Raw genomic sequence first — 17,318 nt, forward strand, 5'->3', positions numbered from 1 at the left:
TGAATCTGACCCGTGAACTGATCCCATTTTACTTTTAGTTCATCATAGTCTTTATGGGAATCATCAGTTATATATAACCCAATTCCCAGTTACTTTATTTTCTTGAAATAAAAAAATAAATAAACAAAAAACACTTGAGAAGCATTGAGAGCTGCACATGGAGAAGTCAAAGTAAAACTATTCTGATTATAAGGTTGTATATATACGTGTGTGTGTGGGTGTGTGTTCTGTAATTAATTTGGATTCATAAGAGGGAAAAGTCAAATAGAATGAGACAATTACAGGTTCAAAAATTTATGCTAATTGTAATTAATTAACTTATATTGGGATCCAATGGAGTGAGTACGACACATTAACATTATTATTATTTTTTTAATTTCTTCTTTATAATATAAATTTTTTGTTTGTACAGATTTCTCTGATCGATCAAGCCACCAATTGTCCGCATCAAAAAAAAAATCAAGCCACCGATTGGGCCCATTCTTATTTTTGTTTTACTATGGAGACGTCTCTAGAAATTAAGTAGATGCCAAACAAATCTTACTATATTTTATTAATTTTATATGATCAATGGATATGCCTGAATTATTATTGTTTTGTTTCGATGCTTTAGCTCAAAATTCAAATGTGCATAATAGTGCATATATAGAGAACATGAGTAATTATTGCCAGAAAAAAATGTGGTATTAATCTTTTCCATTCCTTTAGGTTTTTAATTAATAAATGTATGGTAATCGAGTCTCATCACCGAATTTTCATTACCAAATTTATCTGTTAAGGAGGAGCTGTACCCAAACGTAGTAGCTCTTATTACGTTGGATTATAGCTAATAAGGTCAATAGATGATGTTGTGCTTGATGGTAGACAAAAACTTATTAGTTGGTTCTGAGGGAGCTTTATCCCTCTTAATTATAGGGATAATTACACCTCATACCGACATTTTTAATTTATTTACTTTTATACTGTGTGGCAAAAATTTTTAAAAAAATATCTTATCTTAAGTTTTTATTTTGTTATTTTTTAGTTGTTCTGTAAATACAATATTTTTAAAAAGATTTTCGTGTAATAATATTTTTGTAAAAATTAATCCAAATTTTAATATTTTTGTATAAGTTTCCCTAATTATATTGTTGATGTGTCCGATAAATTTTGAATTAGAATGACTTGAAAATAACACAAAAGAAGTAAGTTTTGAAAAATAACACAAAAGAAGTAAGTTTTGAAAAATACTGAGTTCGCTTGCACATATAATTTAATATAAATATAATATTATATAAAAATAACATAGAATACAGTTTAATAAAATAGTATACCACAATACAATGCAATATTTTTCCAAACACATTTATTAAACTCATTAAACACGGTAGAGATTTGAGGAACTTGTCTATAAAATACACCGCTAACTTGTCTAAGTTATCTTCTAACTAGAAACAAACCGCTTCGCGTGCGGTTTATAAATATTTTTAATTATTTATATAAAAAATATGTTAGTAACATTTCTATCTTAATTTACAAAAATAAAAATAATATACTCAATTGATTTTATAAATATGCCTCACTATAATGACTTTATTATTGTTAGATTATTTATGAACCGTGTCTCCTAATCTGATCATATAGACTCTTTTTTTAGTACAATGAGCATAGACAGTTAATGTGTAAAATAATAATAATTATAATATAAAATGACAAAAATAATACAAAAAAAAAAATGTAACAATTACAATAATAAATAGAATATGTTTTTTCTAAATTATCTTTTCCTGAACTTTTTTCTTTTTTGAATTTTTTTTCCTAAACTCTAACTATATTGCAAATGCTATCTTTATTTATTTTTGTTCATTTTCTTAATTAATTTGCTAACATAGCACTAATGTGAGACATTAATTTGGAATATTAAAGCAGAAAAAAGTGATATATTATATAAGAGGAAAATGTTACCATAAAAATAAAAAGGCTAATTAGTATTTTTGTCCGTTGGACTTTGACATGTACCAAATCATGTCGGCTCTTTGAACTTTTCAAGTCGTTAAAAATGCCCCACGAACTATTGAGATTGTTGGATTTAAGGACTTTTATATAATCTCATTCAATTTTACTGTTTCAGTGATTGTTTATGTACTATTTCAGTGATTATTTACCATTTCAGGTCGTCAAGAGTTTAAGGAACATGATTTGGTACATGTCATAGTTCAGAGGCATTGTTATGATGACAAATCACCTTTTGTATTTTAAAATTATAGAAGTTATTATCCAAATAATTTATTAGAGTTCAAAAAAAAGTTCATTAGAGATTTACATCTCTAAAGTCATTGACCGTAAATTAAGAGCAAGAGCTGCTTTCTATATGCTCATATCACAGTGCACACTCATTAAAAACTAAAATAAGCAAAACTATATTAGTTGTATATTATTTACAAAACTATTAATTGTATATTATTTTTTAAAATTTTAATTAAAAAAAAAAAAGAGAAGCCACAACGTGGCAAAGAGAAGTTAATAACTATTGAATATATTTAAAAAATAAATAAATTAAGAAAAAAATATATTTAATATTAATTAATATATATAAAATTAATAAAAAATTAAAGAGAAGAGAGAATTAAGAAGAAAAAAGAAAGATGACTTTAAAGTATTTTTAGACCGCTACCTTACCGTCTCATACTTCTCATTTATATATATATATATAGATATATAGATATAGATTTATCTTTTATCTCTTTTTCTATATTTTTATTTACTTTTTCAAATTTAATTAATTTTACTTTTTAGTGAGCTATTTTAGAAAAAGTCTCACATTATTTTATTTAAAAATAAATATGAGACACTTAGAGTTTATTTATATGTATAGATCAATATGTTTTTCACTTTAGTTTGTGCAAAATTAATATTACATTATTTTTCTGTGTAATTGATGATTATAGCTTATATATCTATATAAAAGTGAAAAATATAGGACAATAATCTATTCCAATTATCTTTTATCTCTTTTTTTATATTTTTTTATTTAATTTTTCAAATTTTATTGATTTTACTCTTTAGTGAGTTATTTTGAAAAAAAAATCTACATTGTTTAGAATATATGTGGTGATGCAGTTAGAGCTTATTTATAGTCTATAGATCACTATTTCTTTTATTTGGGTTTGTGCAAAATTAATTTTATATTTTTTTGTATTTTTTTATGTGTAATTGATGATTCTTGCTTATAATTAGTTATATTTTCTTAGATGAATGCAACATATATTATTAGATTTTTTAAATTTGGTCAAAAATTCAAATTTCTTTAATTATTTTAACAAATAGAACTATTTTATTAAATTTTGGTTATTTTTTATTTTTTAAATTTTATTTTTTAGGAGAATTACCTTATATACTATTTTTTTTTTATATTTACAATTTGAGTTGTTCCCGTAGTTTCTTTGGTAATTTCTGTGTGGGTTGTTATACGAATTTTAATTGCGATTTAGATTGCTCCATTAGTTGCTATAGGAATTTTTGTGTAGAATTCCGTAAAAATACAAAAAAAAATATTTTGAATTTGAAAAATAAAAACACTCTTTTATTAATATTTAATAAATATCTAAAAAATTTATAACAATGTTTCAAATATTTAAAAAAATATATAAATATGCACAATAATTTATAAATATTTATACATCTATAAAGCAAAACACAATTTATATGACCACTTTTATCATAATCATTATGCTTATCATTAGATTTTTATGTCAAAACTTAACATTGATTTTACATAAAACTAAAAAAATCAAAAAATATATAACTAATAAAAAAATTAACATCAATATCAAATGGTGTTAATTTTAGTATTTTATATTTATCTATATATAGTTAAATAAATGATGAAACATATAGTGGTGACGTGGCGTCTTCTATGAGTTCTATGAAAAATTAAAAATATTTAAATTTCATACAATTTTAAGACTTAGTTATCATTAAATAAAAGACATAATTTATTTCATGTAAATAATTTATATATTTTTGGGTTTTTTTTTCATTTTTTCATTTTAAATAGTTTTTTTTTTTTTTTTTTGCATTTTTAAGGACATCTACATAGAAATCCCTATAGTAACTAACAAAATAACCTAATATTGCAATTAAAATCTACATAGTAACCCACATAGAAACTACCGGAGCAACTCAAAGTCTAAATTTGAAAAAAAAAAAAGTTAAAAAATAGTATATCAGATAATTTTTTTATATTTTTTAAACACTCGTCACGAAGCGCGAGTTGTTTACTAGTGTTATATAATTATGAATAATCATGTCGTCTCTCCTCTTTATTCTTGGTATGGAATACATGTCTCGGATTGTGGACAAAGTTGAGACTAAGGGAGATTTCAAGTATCATGATATATGTCAGGTCTAAAGCTTAATCATCTTTGTTTTATCGGTGATGTCCTTTTTTACGGAGACTTTATATCATCCTACCGGTTGTTACAAGGACTAGAATTATTTTCACAGACATCAAAACTATAGTCGAGTGAAGAAAAATCAACAATTTATTATTCCAGGATGAGGCAAAGTGAAGTACAGAGATTGTTGGATGATTCGGGGTTCACTAGAAGCCAATTGCCTTTTCATTATCTTGGAGTGTCGATATGCTCCAGAGGAGGGGCTTTTAATGTCTGAATGTTCAAACTTGATAGATAAGATGATTACATGTATCAGAACATGGAGTTTCAAAAATATCTCCTTTGCGGGGGAAGTGACACTCATCAATTCAGTTTTGATATCCATTCATTCTTATTGGGAGAAAATCATGATGATTCCAAATAGGCTGTTGAAAGAAATTGTGGCGATATGTCAAGCTTTTCTATGGAAGGAGAAGATTGATTACCAATGATAGGGGTATGTAGCTTGGCATTAGTTATGTAAGACACGAAAAGATGGTGATCTTGATTTTTGAAACATAATGATTTGGAACAAGGTGCACTACAGAAAAAGGCTTATCTCGGCAGCCTTATCTTGGCGGGCTCACGTGTCAGCGTGTGCGTGTCGATATAGGTCTAATTTTTTTTTTTTTTTTTTTAAAAAAAATTCTAGGCTCGCCGTTATTGCTATTTTTTAAAACTTTAAATTTGAGCAATCTCAGTGGGCTCATGTGTGCGTGTCGAGATAGGCCCGATTTTTTTAAAAAAAAAATTGTAAAACTTAAAATTTGACCAATCTCGACAGGCCAATATAAGCCCTCCGTTATTGGTCCAGCCGTGGTTATCAATAATGGCAGGCCTATATTGGCCCGCCGAGATTGGTCAAAAAAAGCCCAGCCCGCCCATATGCCCTTCAACCTTTCTTTTCATCTTCTTTCCATTACATCTTCAAAAAAAACCCTATTTTCTTCCCCCATTGAGAAAGTGGCAGACATTCTCCCCTAATCCAAAATTTCAAGCAAACATTGATGTTCTCTTCTTCTATTTCATCACAACCATTTAAAAAAAAAGGTGAACTTAAATATATATTAATTTATTTTTATTTTTTATATTCTTATCCTAATAGTTGTTAATTTATTTTAGTTTAAAAATTTAGTAAAATATTGAAATGTTAGCTTGCATTTGAATGTTGTAGATTGAAATATGTTTGGGTAAGCTTCAATAAAGGAACCTTGAGAATTGATTGGAGCTTCATTTTGGTGAGTTTTGATTTTTTTTTTCTTTATTTTTTTTTGGCTGAAAATGGTATTGTTTATGTAATTTGTGCCCCCTAAACTTTTAAAGTCGTTAAAGATGCTCCCTGAACTATTGAGATTATTAGATTTAAGGACTTTTGTGTAATTTTATTTAATTTTACTATTTCAGTGATTGTTTATGTACTAAACTATGCTTTCAAAACTTTGATATTTACCAAATCATGCCCCTCGAACTTTGACATGTACTAAATTATGCCCCCTGAACTTTCATCCATGTTAGACTTTTTTACTAAAATTAGAAAAAGTCCTTAAATCCAACAATCTTAATAATTCAAGGGGCATTTTTAACGACCTCAAAAGTTCAGGGGGAATGATTTGGTATATGTCAAAGTTCGAAGCAAAATTCCTAATTAGTCGATATGATCCAGATATGTTAAGTAATTTTGTCTAATTTATTTATTGATGAATATTTTTTTTCTCTAAAAATAAATATTATAATAAATATAATATTCTTTTCTTTCAAAATTTAATTATATTTACATCGAAGATTGTCTAAGATTAGTCATTAGAATTTTTGCCTTTGAATTTTGATATGTACCAAATTATTCTTTTTAAATTTTTAAGGCATTAAAAATTCTTCACGAATTATTGAAATTGTTAAATTTAAAAAATTTTGTCCAATTTTAGTAAAAAAAATTTAACACGAGTCAAAATTCATGGAACATAATTTGGTACATGTCAAAGTTTGAGAGACATGATTTGATACATGTCAAAATTTGAAAGACATGATTTGGTAGATATCAAAGTATGAGGAGCATAATTTAATACATGGACAATCACCAAATTAGTAAATTGAATGAAATTGAACAAAAATTCTTATTGAATTTAATAATCTCAATAATTCGGGCAAATTTGATTGATTTGGTACATGCAAATATTTAAAAGGTAAAATACAAAAAAAAAATTACATTGAAGTGTAAAAATAAAAAAAATCCCAAATCTTAATTAGTTTTTTTTTTTTTTTTTTTTTTTTTTTTATATATATATATTTTTTATAATTACTAGTAAGTTGCACGTGCTCCGCACGTGTTTAGTATATAAATTATATATTATATTAATTAAATTTATTTTTTAATATTTTACTGATTTTATGAGAATAATTTTCACAAAACTTAAGACCTAATTAATTAAATTAATATTTTTTTTTTCAAAAATATAATGTATATGTATTTATTTTTTAAGAGCAAATAATTTCTCTTTCAACTTAGTTAATTTTCTTCTCTTACATAAGTTAAAAAAATTTATAATTTTGTGTATTTAAATTTTCTATGTTATTTTCCTTTAAAATAATCTAAATTATTCTTCCTTGAAAATAAAAAAATTAAAGTTAGTTATCATAATATTTTTTTAATATTAAAATTATAAATTCATTCTTAATTATTTAAAGTTTACTTTGTTTTTAATCTCCATTTGATTTTAATCATTGATTATACTAAATAATACTTTGTAAATTTACTATATAATTATTTTTGAAAATGATAGAGAAAAAATGTTAGGATAAGAATATATTTACAAGCTATACTAATTTAAAAGAGTATATGTGTAATAGAAAAAAAAATACAAAATAAAACCCAAAATACTATCATTTGCATGTAATTTGTTTGTATTGTGAAGTAATATAATTCAATATAAAAAGCCCAAAAAATTAACACTTTTATTAAGGTTATTATGGTATAATATATATTCTAAAAAGGTACATGTGTAATTCAATATCTAAAAGCCCACACTTTTTAAAATATTATCATTTGCATCTAATTTGTTTGTATTATAAAATAATATATATTCTAAAAGGGTATATGAATAATTCAATGTGAGAAAGCCCAAAAATGTTGACACTTTTATATAGGTTATATATTATTATTGGTAGGAGTGTTCATCAAACCGCTCGCACCGCACCACACCGCAAAAATATGCGGTTTGAAATTCTTTGCGGTGCGGTCGCGGTTTGAATTTTTTTTAAACCGCGCGGTGCGGTGCAGTTTGCGGTTTTGAATTGTTAATATGCGGTTCAAACCGCACCGCACCTCATATTATAAAAATACAAATTTTTTATATTTATTTAGGTCCAATATGTGAATATTAAACTTAAAGTCTACTATTCTTTCAAAAAAAAAAAACTTAAAGTCTACTAATTATTGTATTGTTGACACTTATTTTTTTTTCATATTTATTTTCAAGTCTTATGGTATTTTGACAAGTTTTGCTCAAAGTTTGTTGTATTTGTGATAGTTTAATTATTTAGTGATAGTCCAAACTGCATAAACCACAAAAACCGCACCGTATCGCCGGGTTTTTAATTTTGCGGTGCGGGTGCGGTTTGGAAAACTTGAAAAACTGCATGTGCGGGTTGGTTTGAAAAAATAGTTAAAAACCGCACCACCCGCACCGCCAACACTCCTAATTATTGGATGGTGCCTTTTTTTTTAACAAACTACTGAATAGTGCTTTTGCTTGTGTTTTGTTTTAAGTAGCTAATAACATGGCATGTGCAAGTCACGTGTTAACACATAGTTTTTATAGCTAGGAAATGAATGCTTTTCCCTCCAAAATCCAAATTGAAGAAAGAGTGGGAAAGCTGTCAACACATAGGTAGGAATGAATGTTTTTCCCTCCAAATTGAAGAAAGAGCGGGAAAACTTAGAAACAGGTGTTTTAGGGTGTGATTGGTTTAGGATTTGAAAACTATTTTATGTTTTTGAAAATTAAAATGGTGGGGGTCCACATAAGAATTCTTGATTGGTTGAGTGTTTTTAAAAACAAAATTTGAATACTATTTTGAGTTTTAGGCTAAAAAATGAAAACACCATTTTTATGTTTTTTGTGTTTTCAAATCATTGAATCCAAAAACTCTCTAATTATTCTCTTACTTTTTTATTTTGAGATTCCCCACCAATCACATATTCACTTTTTTAAAACTCAAAAACATTAAACCACACTACAACCAATCACATATTTAAAAACAAATTTTCACTTACGATTGGTTTGTGATTCAAAAATTGTGTTTTTTAAAAATGTGTTTTGGAAACAAAAATTTAAATTTTGTAAGTGAAAATTTGTCACTCTCTTTTTTTTTTTCTTTTCTTTTGGGAATCAATCCATTACATCCCATACTTGAAATTAGAGTTATACATAAATTTTCATACACCGTTCAAATTGAAAAACTCAACCAAAAATACAAATTGAAAAAACATCACAAAATGATAACGCCCAATTTATTAATTAGGCGGGTCGAAAATAGGTCCAATCGATCCAATTAAACCTAGCAACCCAAAATTGTTTTTATAATTATATTTGGTTTTTTTATCTAAAAAATTTATATCTTGTGATTATATATCTTGTGGTTTTTTTCTAATGATAAAACATATTAGAAAAATCTTATGATGCCACATCACCTTGCTTAGATAGATATATTGATTTTTAAAATAATTTATATTAATGCATATGTTGGTATAGGAATTTTTTTAAAAAAGAAAAAACAAAATATGAAACACTAAAAAAAGAGTAAAAATAGATTAAAAAATATACATAACATCATTTAACATATTTTGTATATATTGATATTTATAATAGATTAATAGTTAGATGTGGTTATAAGTTATTTCATTATTAATTATTAGTAATAATAATAGATAATAAATGTGTTATACATTAATGTAGATGTTTTATATATAAATTTTTAACTTTAAAAATAATTGAAAAAATAAAAAAAATGACAAATATGAGAAAATTAAGAATAGATGAAAAAACTCATATAGAGTGCCACATAAACTTGTTGATGCTTTCCTTTATATTATATATAGATAAGATAAATAGCGGTATAATTACCACAAGTTTTAAATTTGTAAGTAGCATAAAGTCAATATTTATTTTTAGCGGCATAAATACTTAATGTTTGTAAAATAGTAATTTTCTTTCAATTTCGTCGATACAGACTCCGATTTAGGTGGCGTTTGGTTGGAGGTAATGAAATGGAATAGAATGGAAATGAAACAATTTTCATTCCATTCTTTTGTTTGGTTGCATTTTAAACTATTGGAATGACATTTTAGTAGAATGACTATTCCATTTTAAAGAGAAAAGAAACACCATTCCAATGTAACAAGAAAAATAATTTAATGATTTTTTTTATCAATTTATTTTTTAAATTTTATTCAATTTCATTCATATTCATATTCCTATTCTCATTCCCATTCCTATAATTTCATTTCTTTCAACCAATCGTCACCTAAAACTAATAGATACTACGTGTTTTTGTCTATATTGAAGTCTGTACTGAACAAAAATTACAGTTTCACTTAATGCCACTTAAAAACTTGTAGCCTATTTACCTAATATAATATAATGGATAAATATCAGCATAAGTACTTAAAATTTGGAGTTTGTAACCAGTATAAATTTAAGGGTAAATACTATTTTGGACCCTGTGTTTTGCAAAAGTTACAGATTGGACCCTGTGTTTTGTTAAATGACCAAATGGTCCCTATATTTTCTAAAATGGTAAAAATAGGACCCTGAGCTTAATTTTAGACAACTTTTTTTTAATACAACCAACTTGAAGATAATTCCTAATACGAACAGATACAAAAAATGTAGACAGTTTTGTCATAGCACTTTTAGATCGAATTATAATTAAACTTTAAAAATCAATTCAGGGTCCTATTTGTACTATTTTAGAAAATACAGGATCCATTTTGTCATTTAACAAAACACAGGGTCCAATTAGTAACTTTTGCAAAACACAAGGTCCAAAATGGTATTTACCCTAAATTTAATGTTTATTTTTAGCGGTATAAGTACCCAATGTTTGTAAAACTGTAATTTTTTTCAAATTTTGTCAGTACAGACTCTGTTATTATCTTAAATAGGACACATGTAAGACCCGAATTCTAGATCATTGAGTCTAGAAGGAAAGTTGTAATATCAGTTACTTCTAAATGTTCTTTTAATAAATTCAAAACAGAGTCTGTACTCACGAAACTGAAAAAAAATTACAGTTTTATAAATATTAGGTGCTTATTCTGCAAAAAATAAATATTCAGTTTATGCCACTTAAAATTTTCGGTACTTATGCCGCTATTTACCTAAAATAATTACACAAGGACATAAAGCCTAAAATCCTAAAATCTAATCCTAGACAGTGTTGTCATCCACTTATCGCATTGCAGTTAAGCAAAAAAAGACTCACCGGATTCCAATTTGCAACCCTGAAAAACCCTAAAAAAACTCACTCAGCAGCGACTTCGTCTTCTCACATCGCAGCCTTCCCTCTCCGGTGCGTCTCTTTCTCGGCAACGGAAGATGTCTCTCTTTCTTCTCAGCAGCGACTGCGAGGACTAGATCACCGTAGCTCTCATCAACGATTCCCTCCCTCTCGCTCATCGCCGGAGTCGATCTCCACCACCTCTTCTCTCCATTTCCCTCTTCTCTGTTTTTCCCCTCATCCACGATTGATACGCCCTCCCTCATGAATGTCCACCGAGTATTGAATCATTGTTTGAGTAAGTAGTGAGTGATAAGCATAATCTCAGTTAGACTATCTATGCCTTAGTTAGTTTCAAAGTCTTGTTAATACAGTTTAATTGTTGTTCGAGATTCATTTCTTCTAATTGAAATAAAGATTAACTTTCGCAAATGCTTCTTACTGGATAGCCTTTGTATTGATACGCTCTTTCAAGTAGAGTTAATTATTTTGTTTAATTTGTTGAGGAAGTATGAGTTTGATCTACCTATTTGAATTTTGAAGAGTTGGGATTGAGTTGATTTTGTCTACTTTTGACTTGCAAGCAGAATCATTACCAAGGATTTAGTATTTGCTTCTGTTTCAGCAATTTGGGTAATCCTCCAAGGTCCAAACAGGTATTTAATTTTGATTATTTTGAGATTGATTTTCCCTAATTTTGAGTTGTTTAATTATATGATTGTCAATAAACTTTAAATTTTGTCAATGTAATCTGCCTACTGATAGAATGAGTAATTTGAATAACCATGTTATTGTGCATATAATTATTTTCTCATTATGACAATCAAGAGTTTAAACTTTTTCTGGCTTTTACTGAAACAAGTTGGACTTTTGACACTTGAGTGAAAATGTATCTATTCTATAAATTCTGATAAACATAATCTTTTAGAATATCAGTTTCATTGATTCATTCTAATGAGTTCTGCTTCTTTTTTTTTTTACCAACATGAATTCAAACATTTTATGTGTATTTTTGAAAGGCTTTGATGTCTATTAAGAGAAGGACCATAATTGAGTTGAATTTGAAAAAAAAATAATTAAAAGTTTGGTCGGTTTGGTTTGGGCGGGTTAAGCCAACCAAATCATTGATCGGTTTACACATTTTTTTTCCTTTATTTGGGTGGGTTGCTCTTAGAGCAGCGCCAAGGAGACTGCATTTCTCCATTTTGCTGCTCCTTAGAGCATCTCCAAGGAGTACACTAAATTTGTTGTCCCACCATCACCAAATTTAGTGTCAAAACTTATTTCTACTCCAACCATAACACTAAAAATTACACTAAAAAAATATTCTATATTATTATATTAATTTTTTAATAATAGTAAAAAAATTTAATATTATATTAATTTAATAAAATCAGTACAATTGGTAAAAGATAATAATACTGTAAAATCGGTAAAACTTAATCATGCCCCACAAGATTATAATCCATATTATAATTATCTCGGTCGATCAAAAAATAATCTTTCACATTATTGAATTGTTTTTGTCTCTCGATTACCGAAACAAGTAGGAGTATATCAGTATATCACTTTTAAAGATGTGCATTGAAAATTTATTTTTATTACCATGAAAATAATTTATAGTATTCATATTTAAATTTACACACAATAAATTAAAATGTGCTTTTACAATGCACTCTCTAAATAAAAGAGTTACCCGTGTAATAAACAGTTTGAACTTTATTTTCGGTGTGTTAAATTTATCCGAATATTTTTAAAATTTTGTAGGATGTCTTAAATAAGTATAATGTATCCTACTATAAAAGAAAAGTCTAAAATTTCGAAATAAGTAGAAGTACATCGGTGTACCAATTTTAAAAAAACACATTGTAATTTAATAAATACAATTAATAATATAAACATATACAAAATTAATTATATATATAAAAAAAAAGTATGCCGTGTGAATCACACACGACAATTAAGTGTAACGTTTTAGCTATGTTGGAGGGACAATTCCACGGCATCACCAAATATGAAGCCTCCTTGGTGATGCTCTAAGTGCTCCAACGTAGCTCCATATAACACACCATTTTGTTGTGTGCTACAGTGCACGGCAACTGTAACACACACGGCATCCCACTTTCTTTTTTTTTATTATTTTATTATATATGATATATATTATTTTTTTTTATAATTATTTTAGAAGTATACCGATACACTCTTATGTCTTTTGGCATTGGAAAAAAAATTAATTTTTTTTATTCACAGTTGTGTATATTTTAATTATTAAAGATATTTTGTAAAATTTTGAGAAATTCAAAAAAAAATTATATGCCAAAAACATAGTTAAAACAGTTTATTATACACGTAACTCTTTTATACGCGTGGGTGATAAATTGTTTGAATACTATTTTTTATATTGTATTTTATTAAAAAAATAATATGATAATTAAAAATATTATTTTCAGTGTAATTTTTAGAGCATCACCAACAAGGTTTCAAATTTGGTGATGCTGTGCAATTAATCCTCCAACGTAACTGCAAATATTACATTAAATTGCCGTGTGTGCTACATTGCACGACATATATGCTGTGTACTGTTCACACGGCATACTTCTCTTTTTTTTTTTTTTTTTTTTTTTTAAAACTAATTTTTGTATATGTCTATATTATTAATTGTATTTATTTTAACAGTGGTACACTGATGTAATTCTATTTGTTTCAAAATTTGACACTTTTTTTTTATAGTAGCGTACATTATACTTATTTAAGACATCCTGTAAAATTTTAAAAAATTTGAATAAATTTAACACGCCGAAAATAAGGTTCAAACTGTCTATTACACGGGTAACTCTTTTTTTTATATATAATATATTATATTTAATTTATATATATTTATATTAATAATTGAAGTTATAAAATTATAATGTATTTTTTTAAAAGTAGTATATTGATGTACTTTTACTTGTTTTCGCATTTGAGAGATTTTTTTAGTTTATTTTTTTTATGGTTGTGTATATTATAATTACTTAAGATATTTTGTAAAATTTTAAAAAATTTAGAAAAATTTAACAAGCTGAAAATAAAGTTCAAACTATCTGTTACACGTGTGACTATTTTTATTTAGAAGGGTGCATTTTTAGTTTATGGTGGTTTTAGTTAATTAATATAATATTATTTTTTTTATTTTATTAAAAAATTAATATAATAATAAGGAATAATTTTTTAGTGTAATTTTTAGTGTTGTGGTTAGAGTGAAGATAGTTTTTAACATCAAATTTGATGATAGTGTGATACTAAATTTGATGAACTCCTTGGAGATGCTCTTAGTATTGTAGATGGAGTGGAAAGAGTTTTTGACACTAAATTTGGTGATCGTGTCACACCAAATTTGGTGTATAGGTTGAGATGCTCTTAGACTTTTGCACCCGTTCTTTACATTGATTAAAAAATATGTAGTAAAAATCGACAAAACCAACTGATGTACCTACCTGAAACCCTAAATCTAGGAAACATCAATGGCTTCTTCTTCGTCTTCTTCATTGAGCAACTACGATATTCCATGGGTAGAGAAATACAGACCCAACAAGGTTGTGGACATTGTCGGCAATGAAGATGCTGTCTCTAGGCTTCAGGTCATTGCTCGCGATGGAAATATGCCCAACATCATATTATCAGTAAGTAATCTCATCACTTTCCTCCACCGTCAAAACCACTTGCCTGAATACCAGTTTTGATTTTTGGATGATGGGGTTTGGGGAATCTCTTAATGATTACATGTATAATGTTATTTTACTATAATCGGAATAAAATATTAAATTGTTTTGAATGTTGATTTTTCTTCTAGTGTCAGTAGACCCAAGTCAGTGAAGATTTAGCTTTAAACATTTGGGGTCAATTTGGGTTCTGTAGAAAAATGGGAGGAGACTTATACATTTGTTTGTTTTCACGGTGTTAGGGATTTTCATTCTCAAATTTGGATTGATTTAGGGAATGTTGTAAGTGTGATTCTTTTATTTTTATTTTTTTTAAGATAAAGCTTTTTATGTTAATTCATGTTGACTAGGAGAGAGTTTGTGTGTATTGTGTAAGTATATGTTTGTATATTTATTTGTAATGTGAATTTTGATCTATTTATTCTTTTCTGGGCATGTAGTAGGCCTATCAATTCACACACATACAAATATATGTATAAATCCAAGTTTTAGTATCTAACTGGATTAAGGCTAAGGAAAAATTGGGTTTAACATTTCATAAGAAATTTTGTATGCTTGTTTCTACATAAAAATATTTTTGCTGCTGTTGAGATTACTGTTTGATATTTTCATCAGGGTCCTCCTGGAACTGGTAAAACCACTAGTATACTTGCTCTAGCACATGAACTGTTGGGACCAAATTATAGAGAGGGCGTACTAGAGCTAAATGCTTCAGATGATAGGTGAGGGCATAACGCAATGAAGTTACTTTTGGTAGCCACACATAATTCTTAAAAGCATACCACATTAACTGAATTGTTTTATTCTTTTTTAGAGGCATAGATGTTGTGAGGAACAAAATTAAAATGTTTGCACAGAAAAAAGTAACACTTCCTCCTGGGCGGCACAAGGTAGTTATATTGGATGAAGCTGACAGGTAAGGACTGATTATAATGGTTTGTGAATTTGGTGGTCAAATTTCATGCTTGTTTTTCTTTTTTATTTTGTATATTTTATCTTTTCTCAAACTTAAAGTTAATAAGTAATTGCGCTTATTCCTAAAACCAGCATGACATCTGGAGCACAACAAGCTTTGAGGCGGACAATGGAAATTTATTCTAACTCCACCCGATTTGCTCTTGCGTGCAATACTTCTTCCAAAATTATTGAGCCGATTCAGAGTAGATGTGCCCTTGTTCGGTTTTCAAGATTATCTGATCAACAGATACTTGGTCGTCTGATGGTGGTTGTTGAAGCAGAAAAGGTGATACCCTATCCAAATTATTTTACATTTAGATTTTCTATACTAACACTTATCAGCCAGACAGAAGAAAAATGCTTTTGCTGTGGTTTCATTCTGTATCTTCACTAAATGAGATGAAACAACTGTTGTACTTGTTGGGTTATTTAGTTGCTTATTTCCCCCCAAATCAGATTTTGTTTTTATGTAATTCTGCTCATTTTGTTTGTTACAATTCGATGGAAGTGTATGATTTGACCGATAAAATTTAACAAGTGAAGGTTCCTTATGTTCCGGAAGGTCTTGAAGCCATTATTTTCACTGCTGATGGTGACATGAGGCAGGCACTGAATAACTTGCAAGCAACACACAGCGGTTTCCGGTTTGTCAACCAAGAAAATGTTTTCAAGGTCATGCCTCGAAAATGACCTTTGAATTTGTATATTTTCTGTGTATTTCAGAAATCTCAGTGAGTTTTTTGCTGGCCTTTTCAGGTTTGTGACCAGCCACATCCATTGCATGTGAAGAATATTGTGCGTAATGTTCTTGAAGGGAAATTTGATGATGCCTGCTTTGGTCTCAAGCAGTTATATGATCTGGGTTATTCTCCCACTGACATTATCACTACGATTTTTCGTATCATTAAGAACTATGATATGGCTGAGTATTTAAAATTGGAATTCATGAAGGTCCTTCTGCTGCTCTCAAGTTTTTCATATTCATAATGTTCTTCCAGAGTTTAGTTTTGTCATTATCTCTTTCATTTCCTTAACTCATCTGCGCTTTCAGGAAAGCGGGTTCGCTCATATGAGAATCTGCGATGGAGTTGGTTCATATCTTCAGTTAAGTGGTCTTCTTGCAAAGCTTTCTATGGCTCGTGAAACAGCAAGAGCTCCTTAGCACAACTCCATTTTGGAGCTTCCTCTCTCTTAATGGTGAAGATGGTTAATGTAAACATTAGATTTTTTTTCTGTTCAGATAGATTGTTTAGTTAGAGAATCTTAATGCTTACTATTTTGATGGAAGTTTATGGAGAATTGTACTACGTTTAGGCATGAAATTTTTATCTCTTTTATTGTTGGATGAAGTTTGTGTGAACTATGAGCTTCACTTCTATAATGGAAGTTTTATAGTACGGTTTTGTTGTTGAGATTGGTTAGCAGCAAAAATGAAGTCGTCTAATTCTAAGAAGCGGAAGATCATTAATCTCTATGCTCTCTGGCTGTGTCTTGGAGTTTGTTATAAGCTACATGTTCATGATGTTGAGCATGCTAGTATTAAAAATTTTAGTGTCTAAAAAAGTAGGAAAAAATATATTTGAATTTGATTTGACCACCAAAACTGCTACCATTTTTTTTTCCTTCTGTTGATGCTTGTATTAGATTGATTACAATTCCGATCCCAAGTTGGGTGCAACTATGCTCTTCCAATGACTTTAAATTCAACAAAAGTTTGCACCATAAAATTGAATGATAAGCATTAAAATAGTAG

The 17,318-nt window shown here is 27.9% G+C and overlaps 1 protein-coding gene across 1 annotated transcript; it reads left to right on the forward strand.

Moving 5' to 3' along the window:
• The first annotated feature begins 10,807 nt into the window (after nucleotides 1-10,807).
• LOC115709200 (replication factor C subunit 2) lies at nucleotides 10,808-16,977 on the forward strand. The gene is made up of 9 exons (XM_030637285.2): nucleotides 10,808-11,208; nucleotides 11,498-11,566; nucleotides 14,402-14,569; nucleotides 15,224-15,330; nucleotides 15,423-15,524; nucleotides 15,656-15,851; nucleotides 16,109-16,237; nucleotides 16,322-16,516; nucleotides 16,617-16,977. The coding sequence occupies exons 3-9, from the start codon at nucleotides 14,411-14,413 to the stop codon at nucleotides 16,725-16,727; spliced, it is 999 nt and encodes a 332-aa protein (XP_030493145.2). The 5' UTR covers nucleotides 10,808-11,208; nucleotides 11,498-11,566; nucleotides 14,402-14,410; the 3' UTR covers nucleotides 16,728-16,977.
• Nucleotides 16,978-17,318: the final 341 nt, after the last annotated feature.

The sequence above is a fragment of the Cannabis sativa genome, unplaced genomic scaffold, assembly GCF_029168945.1.
Source record: "Cannabis sativa cultivar Pink pepper isolate KNU-18-1 unplaced genomic scaffold, ASM2916894v1 Contig3, whole genome shotgun sequence".
In the NCBI taxonomy this organism is placed as follows: Eukaryota; Viridiplantae; Streptophyta; class Magnoliopsida; order Rosales; family Cannabaceae; genus Cannabis; species Cannabis sativa.

What these genes read in the sequence shown, in the direction of transcription:
- LOC115709200 (XM_030637285.2), top strand. Translation starts at nt 14,411, where the DNA reads ATGGCTTCTTCTTCGTCTTCTTCATTGAGCAACTACGATATTCCATGG. An exon ending in CTAAATGCTTCAGATGATAG is followed by an intron (nt 15,331 to 15,422) that starts GTGAGGGCATAA and finishes ATTCTTTTTTAG; the next exon opens with AGGCATAGATGTTGTGAGGA. An exon ending in ACCAAGAAAATGTTTTCAAG is followed by an intron (nt 16,238 to 16,321) that starts GTCATGCCTCGA and finishes TGGCCTTTTCAG; the next exon opens with GTTTGTGACCAGCCACATCC.